Raw genomic sequence first — 15,042 nt, forward strand, 5'->3', positions numbered from 1 at the left:
TGATTAAAAATTTGAAATTCCTATTACCTAGAAATAAAAAATCTTTTAATATTAATCTATTTGATCAATATTTATTTTTGATATATTATATCGTCAAATATGTCGAAGCAAATAATGTAGAGAACAGAAGTTACCACGTTATAACTGTTAAAATAAATTACATTGAAAAATTATTAAATTAAAAAAAAATTGTAGGAAATCTGAGATAAATAGTATAAAATTAATTATTAATTATAACACATCTAATAATTATTATAGAAAAATCACACATTTATTTACTTAAATGAATTCATTTTAAACAACATATCGAATTCGATTCTATTTGATGTCTTGTTGTCTCATTGTCTCATTGTTTATACCAAATTTATTGAATACTATTTTTAAAATAACATTAATTATTGCAACAATATTGGGCAGATAAATAATTCCTTTATTACTTATTAAGATAAAATATTTAAAAATCTTCAAAATAAATAAAATCATCAATAAAGTGCTATAGTTTTTAGATTATATAATTATAGAAATATTATTTAAATAAAATTTTTATATAGACTTTTTACATAAATACTATCTTCTAAATTAAATTCTAAATTATTCTTCAATTTTTTCTCAATTTAGATTGGTTTATAATTTACATTTATTAATTGAAATTATTTTTCTTAAAAAGTTAATAACGAGAAAATTTATAAATATTTATAAATTAAATTATAATTAAATATTAGGAATAACGTGAAAGATATATATTATTTATTGAACAAAAATTTTAATTTGATCTAACTTCGGAGTTTTATCCGATTATACTTTTACAGCTTTTATTGTAAGTTAAATTGAGATTCATGATAATATAATATCTTAAATTGCAGCATTTAAATTAATATTTTGCCAGTACTTTTTACATTGTATGAAGAATTATTATGAATATTTAAAGAAAAATAGATAAATTTTATTCATAACAAATTATGAATATATTATAAATATAAAAATAAAAAATCTGTATAGACTTATAAATTAAAAACTTCTTATTTCGATCATTTAAAAATGAATAAAATATACGATAAAAATTATACGTTAATGAATTCACAATCAAAATTTAATTTAAATAATAATTATTAAACATTCTTCTAATAGATTTTTTCTATTATAGATACTTTCAACATATATTACGAAATAACTTTGAAAACTAATTTTACAATATATTATATGTTATATAAAATAAAACTTTATTTAAAGTATTTTTAAACAGAGAATCGAATTTAAATGAGAATTATATTAAATAGATTATAGTTGATCGTTATTAATATACAATATTAATTAACTTTCTTAATACTTTTATAACATACATAAATCATAAAATAGTATTAAATAAAATTAGAAAAAGAGAAATGTAAATAAAAAATACTATACCTTGCGAAAATGAATTTTCCTAATATTTCTCCTATATCTATGTTATGTGAACAGATTAATTCTCATACATTAAGTACTGTTTGTATTAAATAAGTAAATTTTTATTAAAATAACATACTTTAATAAGGGACAAAGAAATTTATGTAATATTTAAATTATATTAAAATTAAGATTCATTAATAAATTAAAACAAAATTAATATTCAAATTAAAAAGGTTTTATTAATATAAAAATTTGACATTTAAATCATATGTGAACATTATTTGAATATAGTAAGCTATTTTACTTCTATATAAGCGTGTAAAATCATAAAAAATAACGAGATTAATCTTGAACAGACGTTACCAAAAAATTTCAATTATTATGCGTTATTTATAACTAATATTCTAATATAATTGTATAATATATGTATGTCGATATAATGTGTTATTATATTGATGTAATAAAAAATAATAAAAATAAACCATAAATTCAATTATTGATTTAATATTATCATGTATTCTCAAACAATGTATACAAAAATATTCCTAATACAAACTTTTAATGTTAAATCTAAAGATTCTATTCTGTTATGTTATAAGTACAAAATATAAGTAGATCTATAATAATTTATATAAAATATGAGAATTTTTTTCAATAATAGTTTTTACTCTTGTATAAAAATATATATTATTAAAAATATGTGAATACATATTAGAAGAACTTTTCTCCTTATATGTTATGTTCGTGTGTTAAAAGCACAATATTTTTGATGACTTGAATCTCGCGTGCAGCCAAGTTTATGTTGTTTATATTGTATCTTGATTTAAATTTTTTAACTCCATCATGTACGACTATACGTACTTAATAATTAATTTTTACCACTTCCTTTTCCATACCTGAAAATAATTAGTATTTCAACATTACTACACATAATAAAACTAAAAATAACATAAATAAATAAATAAAATTAACTTATTTAAATGAACATAATATTATGTTACTTATAATAATTAAATTAAATAATATTACAAAATATTTTTCAACGTAATACAAAAGAACATTGCATAAAAGGAAATTTTCTTCCAAACTTATATACCTATATACCTTATATTATTATCTATATAATTATTTACCCTCATTTATTTTACCGTCCGAACAACTATCATGGTTAAATGGATTAAAATAATATTACTGTATTCTAATGATTATAATTAAAGAATTAATATTCTTAATTATCATTTTATCATATAAGTGTGATATAATAGACAAATTTACTAGCGAAACCTGTTTTATTTAATTATTAAAACTTGAAATATATTTTTGATGCAGTCGTCATAAATAATTTAATATATTATTAATTATCTTATTTCCAGTGATAATATAAAAAAAAAACTCCTCTGTACAAAAAAGTATATGATGTTTTTACATTTAATCATAAAATATATTACTACATTTTTCTATATTATTAAATTTCATCCAATTATTGATCTTTAAAATATTAGAAAAATAACTTAAAACTTTATTAGCTTTCCTTAATAATTATATTATTTTATTAAATGACAAACCTTTTAATTAAAAGCTAGAATTTTAGAAATTTCGAATTTAACGTATGTTACTTCAATATTTAATAAAGTTGAAATTAGAGGATCAAAAATTATTTTAAAATATTTTGTAATATATATTTGAAAAATAATCAAACATGCAACAAATAATATACTGCACATACACAAATATATAATAAAATTTCTATCTTTACATCCCGATAATTTCATGCAAATTTTGTAAAATTATCGTCGGTAATTTAAAAATTATATATAGAAACAGAATTTACAAACGTTACTTATATATTCTGCAATAGAAGGATTAAATTCTCAAATATTATTTTTTGTATAAATTCTATTCTACGAAAAAAATATAAAATTAGTTTAAGCCATAAATAACTATAATAGTCTATTATATAGATAAGTAAGTTTCAGAAATAAATCAATAATAATAATAATATGGTTAATAGATCGACAGGAAATACCCGAAAATACTATTAAAAACAAAACTTTAACTGCAAAGAATCCTTTTTTTTTTCTTTTTATTACATGATATTATTTATTACATGATTTATAAATTTATGAAAATAAAAATAATAGCGTACTTATTGTATGTAGCCAAAATTATAAAATATATATTAAACATACAAATAATTACTATTTTAACAAGTAATTTTTAAATTAATTTGAATTGCTCATTCAACTATGTACAACAACAAAGTATTTCCTTCCAATATCCTTAGTTGTATGATTTAATCATTAAATGTAAAGTAATTTCATCTTAATGATTTTAAGTTAGTCATACGTAAAATATAGAGAACGAAGGTATTTTGAAGAGTAAAGTACGTAGTGCTTAAGCATTTATTATGTATTCGAAGGTTGATACTTTTTCATTACTTTTATTACAAAATAATTTATAAATTTCTTCTAAGACAAAATATATGATTTTTATCGAATTGACTAATATTAATATTACATAAAACTAACGCTATGCTAGCGTATTATGAAATTATAAATAAAAAAGTTTTTACTTTAGTCGGAATAGAATTTACTTTAATAAAAGTATTGTGATTTTTGTGTTATTTATACATATTAAACAATATTATTTAACATATACAGTCTTAGAAAAAAGCATTTCTTCTATAGTATCTATAATACCGCTACTTACAGGGATCATATATCTAAATTAATACGTTATATATGTGTGTGTGTGTGTGTGTGTGTGTGTGTGTGTGTGTGTGTGTGTGTGTGTGTGTGTGTTGTGTATATATTATATATTGGCGCCGGGGTTAGTCGAAATCATCGCAGCCCCGTAGCTACGTACCTAAACGCTGATAGAAAGGAACAAACTTGAATATTGTTGTTGTTAGTCCCGTAATAATATAAAGGGAAGTGAACCCCCCATTTGACAGAAAAGCTCCAAACTCACAACACAGTTCATGATATTCGCTGCGACATTAGAAGTATGAAAATATACAACAGCTGATACGCTCAATGATTTATAATTAATATCTCTGAATTCTACAACTGACAGCTTACCTTTCAAAACCTGAGCAGGAGCATATTTTCAACACATTTTCTTAATCACGATGTTCATTTTCAACATTTAACCGTTAAAATATTCATTCTTCGCTGTGTACAGAATTTTTAACAAATAATTTTGATAGCTTTTAATAAACGAATTTCTATTTTTTTCGTTGGTTAAACAAGACATTCTAAGCTTTAAGAATTGTCAAAATTATAAAAAATAACAAACTTGTAATTTAATACTTAGTTTTTATTAATCATAAGATGTTCTTTTTAAACAAATTCTGCATTTAGTGTGAATGTTTTAATTAGTAAAAAATCGTAATTCGAAAATTCACATTAAAAACTAAATGTTCTTAAGGGCCGGTAAACATTTATAAAGGAATTTGCAGTCAATAACAAAAAATGCTTATAATTGAATTTTAATCTTTTTAAATAATATTCTGGTTTATCCTTTAACCCTTACAATGTTTTATAAATAATTTAAGTATACTTTTTTTAATATTTTGAATAAATGCATACATATATGAAATACATGTTTTAAATATATTTCATTGGCTTGTAATGATACCCTACAAGTAATGAATTACGAATCTACATTTTCGAATTATTATTTTCATCAAAATTAATCTGTAATAATTCAAAAAATTGTTAATACGTTTATAATAAAAAATTAACAATAATAAATAATATATAAAAACATTATGTTTATTTATATATAATATTATTTACATAATTACTGATTATTAGTTTTGTTGTTGGCATATTCACCTCGGCACTTAAACATACGACTCAAAAAACCTTTTATGTTATATTTTCCATAATTGATTGTTTCTTTAATTTTATTTTCAAAATCAATATGGAATCAAGTAAAATAAATTGTTTACATTACAATGAATACAACTGTTCTTTTAATTTTTAATATGACGATAAGAAAAAGTGATATCAAAGTATTAAAAAATTCGTTGAAAAAAATGAAGGATATAAATTTAATAAAAACAATCTCACATTTTTATTATGTCGACAAGAATTTATATAAACAGTTTTATCTCCGTAGATTTTGTTATGAATTATAATAGTAAATAATAAAATTAATTGTGCTATACGTATTCTATGGTAGAATAAATCCAATTGTATGATAAAATAATCTAAACAATATATATTGCACTATAAATATAAGTTTACATATTTTATAGTTCAAAGAAATTAAAAAAAAAATAGAAATTAAAAATGATAATAATATAATAAAAAATTAATAAAACCAATGATATAACAAAAATTAAAATTAAAACAGTGATATAATAAAAAATTATAATTAACAAAAAAGAAGAAAAATAAATTTCAAAAATAATCGTTTCATTATATTCGATATAAAAAAATCCATTTTACATTAAATATTTTAATCAACTTTCACCTATTAATAAGAAACAATTTTACGAGCTTTATAAAATATGCATTCATAATTGATTGAATTGAAAATAATTTAGAAATACTTCATTATTTTTTAAGAAATGTGATTGATCATTTTTCGAATTTTTTTTATTATTAAATTACTATTTCAATCATTTAAACCTGCAAATCTCATATCTATTATATATTACTAAATGTAAAAATTTAAAACACTGTATTGAAGAGTAGAAATATATAATTTTTAAATTTTAATTATCATACAATAAGTATGATTGGAAATATTCTAAAAATCACTCTAAAAAGTTTAAAGTAAATAATTAAAATAATGATATTGCTATTGGTTGAAATAAGTTTATTAATATTCTTTAGTATATTTTAATACTAATATATTCGATTGAAATTTTTTCCTATCGAGCTCACAGAAAGAAATGAAGATTCGATTAAAAAATCGAAAAATTTAAATGAAAACATACTTTACTCTCCACAAGTATATTATATATATTTAATTTGCGATCACATCGTAAGATACTATTAAATTTATTTTTTAATGAGATGTTAAATTAATAATAATATATCACGTTATACATGTTATGATATTATGAATTATTTTATCCTAATAAACATTACCTTCTTAACAGTTTAGGTGTTGAATATGCAAGAAAGGATCTAGGATGTCTTAATTTGGGTGTACGGATTGTTTGTGAAGTTTCGCAATTGCGACCAGTTTTATCAATTGGACAATCACATTCATAACTATAATCTGTTTCATGACAGACACCTTCTCCACAAATTCCTGAAAAATAAATTAAAAAAATTTAAAGCTATTTTAATTTATATAATTTTAATATATATAATTTATATATTTAACTTATTTACATTAAATTATTATATATTGAGATATAATCAAATATAAAATAAAAATAATATTATACAAAGAATCATAAAATGCAATTAACAAGAGCCACAAAACGGGAATCTCAATTTTTTTAAATCAAATGCAATAAATACTTTAAGGTTATATAGTACTTTAATTTTTTATGGTAGTCACTTACGTGACATTTTACGAACGTCTAATTTTACACCATAATTATTTTGCATTTATTATTTGATACGATTTCAAGGAAATACGCAGTCGTAATAGTCTACTTTGTGAAAATTCAATCTTACATTCAGTTCATCACTAATAAATTTAATAAATTCACTAAAAATACATTTAGAAATGTACATTAATTCATAACTCAAAAATTAAGATTGAAAATAATAATCACTTGGGATAAAAATAATTGATTGGTCAAAATATATATATATATATATATATATATATATATATATAATTGATATAAAATATGTTACATTAAAATTAATATTTAATAAAATATATACAAATTTTAACTTCAAATCCAAGTATTACAGTGGCTTATATGAATTTACTCATTGTTAGCTATTTTCATTTTTTTTTACTTTTATTAATAAACTTATGTAAATAAAATGTTTTAACAAATATTTATTTTAATACCTAAAATATAATACATTGTTGATATTATAAAAAGATAATGAATAGGAACAAAAATTACCTGGTAGACATGATTTTACCGCTGTCTGACAACGATTTCCACTGTAACCAGTATGACATAAGCATTCATATCCATCTTTAGCAGTCGATTCCTGACAAACTCCATTTATGCAAGAATTTTCAAGATATTCACAAATTTCGCAATTTGTAATTGATTGACTCATTACCATATTATTCATTAAATTTATTTGTTTGTCTTCTATAACTAATCTGTTAATGCAGCCTATGAAACCTGTGTTTGTACCAGCATTTTCATTAATAACTATATTATCTGCAATTCCACCAAGGTAAAGAGGATAAAAAACATCTAGACCGTCCTTTTTGCCTCTTGAGCTAGCTTGATATGAATAAACGTCATCTACTATCATTACTCCTTCTTTGCGATCTCGGCGAATAATAATTGTATGCCAATCACCAAGAGTAATGTTTCTATCTGCTTGAATTATTGTAGGTCCCGAACCAAGATCAAATCTAAAATAAAATGCTTAACTTATTAAATAATTCAAACAACATAATATGTTATTTAACTGATAAAAATAATAATTGTAATTTTATAATAATAATAGGCCAATTACTCAATTGAAATTTATAAAAGATTATTTGATTCAAAGGTTATTTGTAAAAATAGTTACATTATTTTAATCATCAACGTAATTATTTAAATCATTTCTTGTATATGAAAATATATACAAAAAAAAAACTTAATTTTCTGTAATTATGCGATAATAGCATATACGAAAAACAAATATATATATATATATATATATATGAGACAGAAAGTGATAACTAGATAGAGGAAAACATTGTATACGTGGATTTATTAGGATAGCTTTTATTTACCGATATAATCATGTCTAGAGATAATGTAATCGATATCCACTAAAAAAAAATAAAACGAGAAAGTTAAAGGACTTACTTAAATATTGGGAAACCATTTTCAAGGGTCAATAATATGAAATCGCCAATTTCATTTGGAGTTTCACTAGTATATAATAATATGCCGTTAGAATTTTCTGGTCTAAATGAAATTTCAATGTTAAATCGCAAATTAGCGCCCATAAGAGGTGGTAATTCAATAAAACTCAACGGTGCTTGGCTAAAATATGGAATTAATCCAGTAATCACAACCGTAGTAAAGGTTTCGACTGTTTCTTCTCCATTATTCGCTACACAGGTGTATGCTCCAGCAGCATCTCCATCCACTTCAATTAAAATCAATTTATCCTAAACAAAAATATTTATGAATAGTTTATCAATGTAAGGAATATTATTATTTTTTTTTTTTACAGAAATTACTAATTGATTTAAACACGCAGAATCATTCCCTTTATATTTATGCAAATGATAATACTATATAGTATACTAAAAAGTTTTATTTAATCTGATTAACATAATTGCTGTTCTTTTTAAATCGAATTAATTAAATAATAAAATCATTGTATTTGTATGATTTAAAATTAAATTGACCCAAAATAACTAAAATAGCATAGAAATATCAATATTTTACTTTAATAATATTTGTCATTGATAAACATACTTTAGACATGTTTTATACAATAATAAATCAATAAATTATAAATAAACAGAGAAATAAAAATATAATTAATAATTTTTACTATTATTTTTATTAATACACTTATTTCTAAACTTCATAGATATATATATATATATATATATATATATATATATATATTTAGATTTAGATTTAATAGAAGTATGAATATTTTCTAATAATTTAATAAGAGCAATTCAATTTAAAAATTATAAATATAAATGTTTATGTACATGTAAGTGCTGTTACAATACTTATTAATATTACTCAAGTACTGTGAGTATCTTAAAATATCCTCAAATATAACTAACTAATTATTTTTTATCTTAAACTTATAAAATTCTTTTTATGAGAGAATATGTAATGATAGCATATTCATGCAAATTATTTAACAATAATTTCTTACATTACGTTGTTCGTGTCTAATTGGTAAACTACTATTTGATTTAGTCCATCGATATTGTACCGGAGGTTGTAAATTATCTCGACAAGCTAATTCTAAATTTTTCCCGATTTGTTCATGTTTTATTACTACAGGTTCTTCAGATGGTACCTCAGTTGATGTATCATCATCTAAAAACAAAAATTATTTTTTATTAAAATGGAATGCTTCAATATCAGTAATTTACACAAAATTGTATAAATTTTATGCATATTTTAAATTATATTGATCACTAGACAATTTTATTCTAGCAATAAATCTAATAATATAATTAAAATATTTTTATAAAACTTATCAAATATACAGACCTAGAATTTTAAGAGTAATATCATCTTCTACAACACCATCTTCGAAATCTATGGCACATCGGTATAAACCATTATTACTTGGATTTACATCGACTAAACTTAGTATATTTCCATTTTCTCTTGCATTCCATGGCAATGAAATTTCATAAGGCTTACTCCAAACATAATGGGGATTTACTATTCCTGACGTAACACAGTGAAGATCAACAGAATCTCCTATATTTACTGGATTTTTTGAAGCCTGTACTCTTACTATTGGCGTTGTAGATGCTACAGAAATATATGCAAATTGATAAATTATTTATATTATCTTTATTGGTTGAAATACTAATTAAAACTATGATTGCACACAATGTAGTTTATGAAAAAATATATGTAAATATTATTTCGTATAGTTGGCATTTGTAATTTTTTTATATTTCTTTTTAATTTATAATTAGCTACACGCGCACACACTTACTTGCACGCTTACGCACACATACGCATACACGTGCATATTCATAGTTTTATTTTGTGCCTTATTACCTTCTACAGTTACTTCAGCAACAGATTCTGCGGTACCTAAGTCATTCCATGCTTTGCATACGTATTTTCCAGCATCGGAAAATGTTATACCATAAAATTGTAATACTCCATTTGATTGACTTACTGATGTCGGTATTGGACGACCAACAGCTTCCCATTCAACATTCAATGGTTGTTCACCTGATGCTATACAATGTATAGAGGGACTTTCACCAGGTTTAACTGTTTGTTTAGTAGGTCTTAATTCAACTTTTGGAAAATCTATATATATATATATATATAATATACATTAGATTAAAAGCACAATGTAATTTTCTTAAATAAATTTTGTAGTTCAGAAATAATAATATAATATAATAATATAATATAATATAATAATGAAATTAATAAATTATAATGATTGCCTACTATTAAAGCAAATTCTTGATTTTATTTTTATCTTCAAAAAAAAAAAAAAAAAAAAAAAAAAAATAAATATTTTTTTTTTTAATATGTTTTATGTTAATATATTGTAATTATAAAGAATCTTTATTTAGGAAATAAATGAGATCGCTTGAGAACAGAGAAATACAATAAGAAATTAAATATTTTTATACAAACCGAAAACAGTAAGTTGACTTTTTGCAGAAAATAGTTGTTTGCCATAAAGATCCACGCCAAAGCAAGTATATTCGCCTGAATCTTCTTTTTGAAGATTTTCAATTAAAAGAGTTCCATCACTAACGGTACTTCCAAGAGGCATTGGCCGACCATCTTCTCTCTTCCAATCCAAATATATATTTTTATCGTCGGCATATAACAATTTACAACGTATTAATACTTTTCCACCGGATGGAATTTTTGACAATCTGTCTACAAGCAAAGAACTATGCTTGTTTTGTTTTACCTACAAAACAAGTATGAAACTTCTTTTATTCACAAAATAGAGTTTATTATTTTACGCTTAAATTATGTATATGAGTAGTGATTAAATTATCATGTAAGTATTTATTATTTATTTAGTTTTAATATAAAGATTTTTCTTTTAAGATAATTTACAAATCCATACTCTGAATTCTAAAATAAATATTATTATTGATTAAAAACCTAATCAAGCATAAACATAAAATATAATTTTTTCATTATGTATCTATTATTTTTTATTTTTATAAATATTATGTCGTGAATGTATACTCTATAATCACAATAATATTATATCATGCTAATTGTACATTTTATGTACCTGAGGAATATTTTCATAACAATATGGATCTCCTCGGCAATTATCTGGATAATCAACTGAATTTATATCATCTTCTATTCTTAATTGTACGTAGTCTACAATTACTCCAGCAGAATTACTTGCTTTACATACGTAAGTACCCTCATCTTCTTTCGATACAGCATTAATATCAATAGTAGCAGATGGCCCAAAAGTTCCAGAATTATAAGGATCGCTAAAAATTATTATTATTTTATGTAATGGTCCAGCAATAATATTTAAATTAAAAGTAAACTATTAAATTTACACAATATTTTATAAAATACAATTTACTTTCTCTAATGTTATTGTCTTTTTATTTGTAATATTATATAAAATTTGTAAAATACCCACTGCATTTGATTTTGTAAAAATAACTATAAATATTTTATGTACAAAACGTAGAGGTCTTTAAAAAGTCTTAAAAAGCACTTGAAACCCCTTTATTGTATATTATCAAAAAAGGTAGTTAACTTTGTAATGTAACTTGAACTCATAATTTCCGTATTATACATTTAACTATTTATATTAAAAATTTTATAACATATAATGTGCACGCAAATAATTATTGAAGTACATTTATTAACTAAAAAAGGTATATAAAAATTATCGATAAAATAATAAAATATAATACATTTTTTCAAATTTTTGTATTTTAATGCTACCATGATAAAACGCACCAATTAAATCATGAAAAGTACGTATAATTTTAATAATATAATTATTAGTGTGAACTAATTAAATATTTATAATGGTAAAGTAAAATAAGGTAATTTTTTTTTTAATATAGTTAAATATGATATTAGGTAGTCATTAGAAGTAATATTAAATTTTTTATTTGAACATTTTTATGAAATGCATTCATTATCTTGATAAGTGTATAATTACATTAGAATTTTTTTTTTTTTATTAAAATAGTACAAACTTTTTATACTTGAAGCCAACAAATATTAACGAATTTCGACAACCTCTCAATACAAATCAAAAGACCAAAAAGACCAAATAGTTTATTATTGATAAATTATTATGACCAAATAAATTATTCTTGAGACAAAAATGGATACGTAAATGAAAACTTCAAAATACAGGATTTCGCATTAGTAACAAAATAGAGTAAAAATGAAGATAAATTAGAAAAAGAATAAAATAAAAAAGATGAAAAAAAAATGAAGATAAATGAACAAGAAGGTTGAAGGAAGTGTAAAGATTCAAGCCATGTTTACAAAGGAAAAAAGAGAAGAGTAATTTCTTCCTTTTCAGTTTTCTAGCGAACGAAATCGCCTTTGAGAGTGCATATATATATATATATATATATATATATATACAATTAGCTCGTCCTGTAATATGAAGAACCGTTACGAAAGCATAGGTGAGGAAATTCGCGACTCACTGGTGACCGATTACAGCGTCAAAAATCTTAGTATAATTTAGTGCATTGCATGGTACAACTGAATAACCAAGTATGATAAATCCGCACAAAAAAATTCTATTAACTAACATAAAAAATTTCGCTTCATATAATATAATTATTACGCAATAATGTTATTATTGGAATAATAATTAAATATATTATTTTACAAAATGATTGCAGCTATCTCTTTAAAATGTATATTATTTATAATTATTAAAAAAAATTATAAAATAAAATAGATTAATAATAAATGAAACTTACATAATCGTTCGTTCTTTAGGATCTTGACCGTAATCTTTACTCCAAGACACAATTGGTGAAGGATAACCCGTTGCAGTACATGTAAGATGTAATGGATCGCCTAATTTCATTTGCAGTACGCCATTTTGAGGAGTAATGATTATAACAGGGAATGAATTAATTTCTAAATTAACACTGAGACTTGTTACGCCAACAGGATTTTCAGCGACACAAACGTAAGTACCTCCATCAGAATGCGTTGCATTATTGATTCTTAGCATTCCATCAGAAGCAACTTGTGCATTAAAACTAAGTGGTCTGCCATCCTGACGTGTCCATTTAATTTCTGGAGTCGGAATACCAGCGATTGCACGACAATGGAAATCAGCTGTATTACCTTCTAAGACCGTTTGGGATTCATGCGGATGAATTTGTAAAATAGGCATTTCCCGAGCTGTTGAATATTTTAAAGGTTAGTAGGTCTGATTATAATACGTATGGATAATTATTGATAATATATAGTAAATTAAAATCATTTTGTAATTTAAAATAAAAATAAGCAGATTGTAATTTATCGACTTTTCTTATAATGCTAAGTTCGCTAAATTGAAAGGCCTGTTTTGAAAAAATGATATCATCATCAACGATACCCTGTCACTTACAAGTATTTTACTTCAAATTTGTAAAAGATTAACATTATAAAGAAAACTCAATTAATTTAAATATAAATAATAATTTCCATTTATATTATCATAAGATTTTATATATATATATATATATATATATATATATATACATAATGTCGTTAACTTACGTTCTACTTCAATTATAGCACTAGCTTCGAAATTTCCTTTTTCACTATTGCTGATTCGACATGTATAAACACCTCTATTTACTATTTGAATATTATTAATGCGTAAAATATTGCCTGTAGCTTGAACGTTAGAACCTAAATTAGATTCTCTATTCTTCATCCATTTAATGTTTGTTTCGTCACCTTCCGTTCTGCATTCAATTGTGGCTGTCGATCCTTGAGGAACTTTTTGTCTTTGTGGCTCAATAGAAATAATCGGCATATTATGGCGTGGATGAATCGTTACAGAAGTAGTCACACTCTTTTCAGTTCCATCGTACAATATCGCTGTACAAATATACCATCCAGCGTCATTTAATGCAGGGTTCGAAATAATTAAAACACCATTGCTTTGTACAGCAGCAGTTGGAAGTGTTAAACGATCTGTTCGACTCCAAATAATTTTTTGTACTGGTTTTGACGTATCACAAGCCAATTTTACTGTATCACCACTAAATCCGGACCACTTTGAAGGTGATACGTTAACGACAATGTCTGATTCTTGAGAAGGATCATAATCAATACCTGAAATTATTTTTCGCAATATTATTAAATTATTGTTAATCTAGATATATAAAAATGAATAAAAATGAATAAAATGAAATCAAATAATAAAATGAAAATGAATAGAGAACAACTTCTTATGAAATTATTTCATATTTTATATTTATTATAAGTTGAAAGAGTTAATTTTCATCCACATGATTTGACAAGTAAATTGTTTACAAAATTATAATTTTGCTTTGTATTATATAGGTAAATAATCAAATACAATATTGTCTTTTATATCAAAGTTGTAATCCTATTTCATTCTTAAAACCACACAAAAATTACAAGTAAATAACTATAGGGTTTAATTTTTCTTTTAGGATTTATCAATTTCGTTATAATTACTATAAAGTTATAGAAAATAGACTAATACCATATTAACGTATTAAGTGGTGGTATCAAAACCATATCGTTTTACGTTTCAATCTATTATCAATTTAAATATTGATAAAGATGAAAATCAAAACTTCATAGTTTTAAAAAAT

The 15,042-nt window shown here is 22.7% G+C and overlaps 1 protein-coding gene across 1 annotated transcript in view; it reads right to left on the bottom strand.

Moving 5' to 3' along the window:
• Nucleotides 1-6,487: 6,487 nt before the first annotated feature.
• trol (terribly reduced optic lobes) overlaps nt 6,488-15,042 on the bottom strand; it is a 97,624-nt gene continuing 89,069 nt past the window's right edge. The window contains exons 32-41 of the mRNA XM_011496463.1: nt 13,970-14,533; nt 13,177-13,609; nt 11,487-11,700; nt 10,865-11,150; nt 10,265-10,525; nt 9,740-10,009; nt 9,396-9,562; nt 8,354-8,661; nt 7,439-7,908; nt 6,488-6,657 (exon numbers count right to left, since the gene is read on the bottom strand). Coding sequence (XP_011494765.1) covers nt 6,488-6,657; nt 7,439-7,908; nt 8,354-8,661; nt 9,396-9,562; nt 9,740-10,009; nt 10,265-10,525; nt 10,865-11,150; nt 11,487-11,700; nt 13,177-13,609; nt 13,970-14,533 — 3,143 coding nt within the window. The remainder of the gene's footprint in view (nt 6,658-7,438; nt 7,909-8,353; nt 8,662-9,395; nt 9,563-9,739; nt 10,010-10,264; nt 10,526-10,864; nt 11,151-11,486; nt 11,701-13,176; nt 13,610-13,969; nt 14,534-15,042) is intronic.

Source organism: Ceratosolen solmsi, unplaced genomic scaffold (assembly GCF_000503995.2).
Source record: "Ceratosolen solmsi marchali unplaced genomic scaffold, CerSol_1.0 scaffold29, whole genome shotgun sequence".
In the NCBI taxonomy this organism is placed as follows: domain Eukaryota; kingdom Metazoa; phylum Arthropoda; class Insecta; order Hymenoptera; family Agaonidae; genus Ceratosolen; species Ceratosolen solmsi.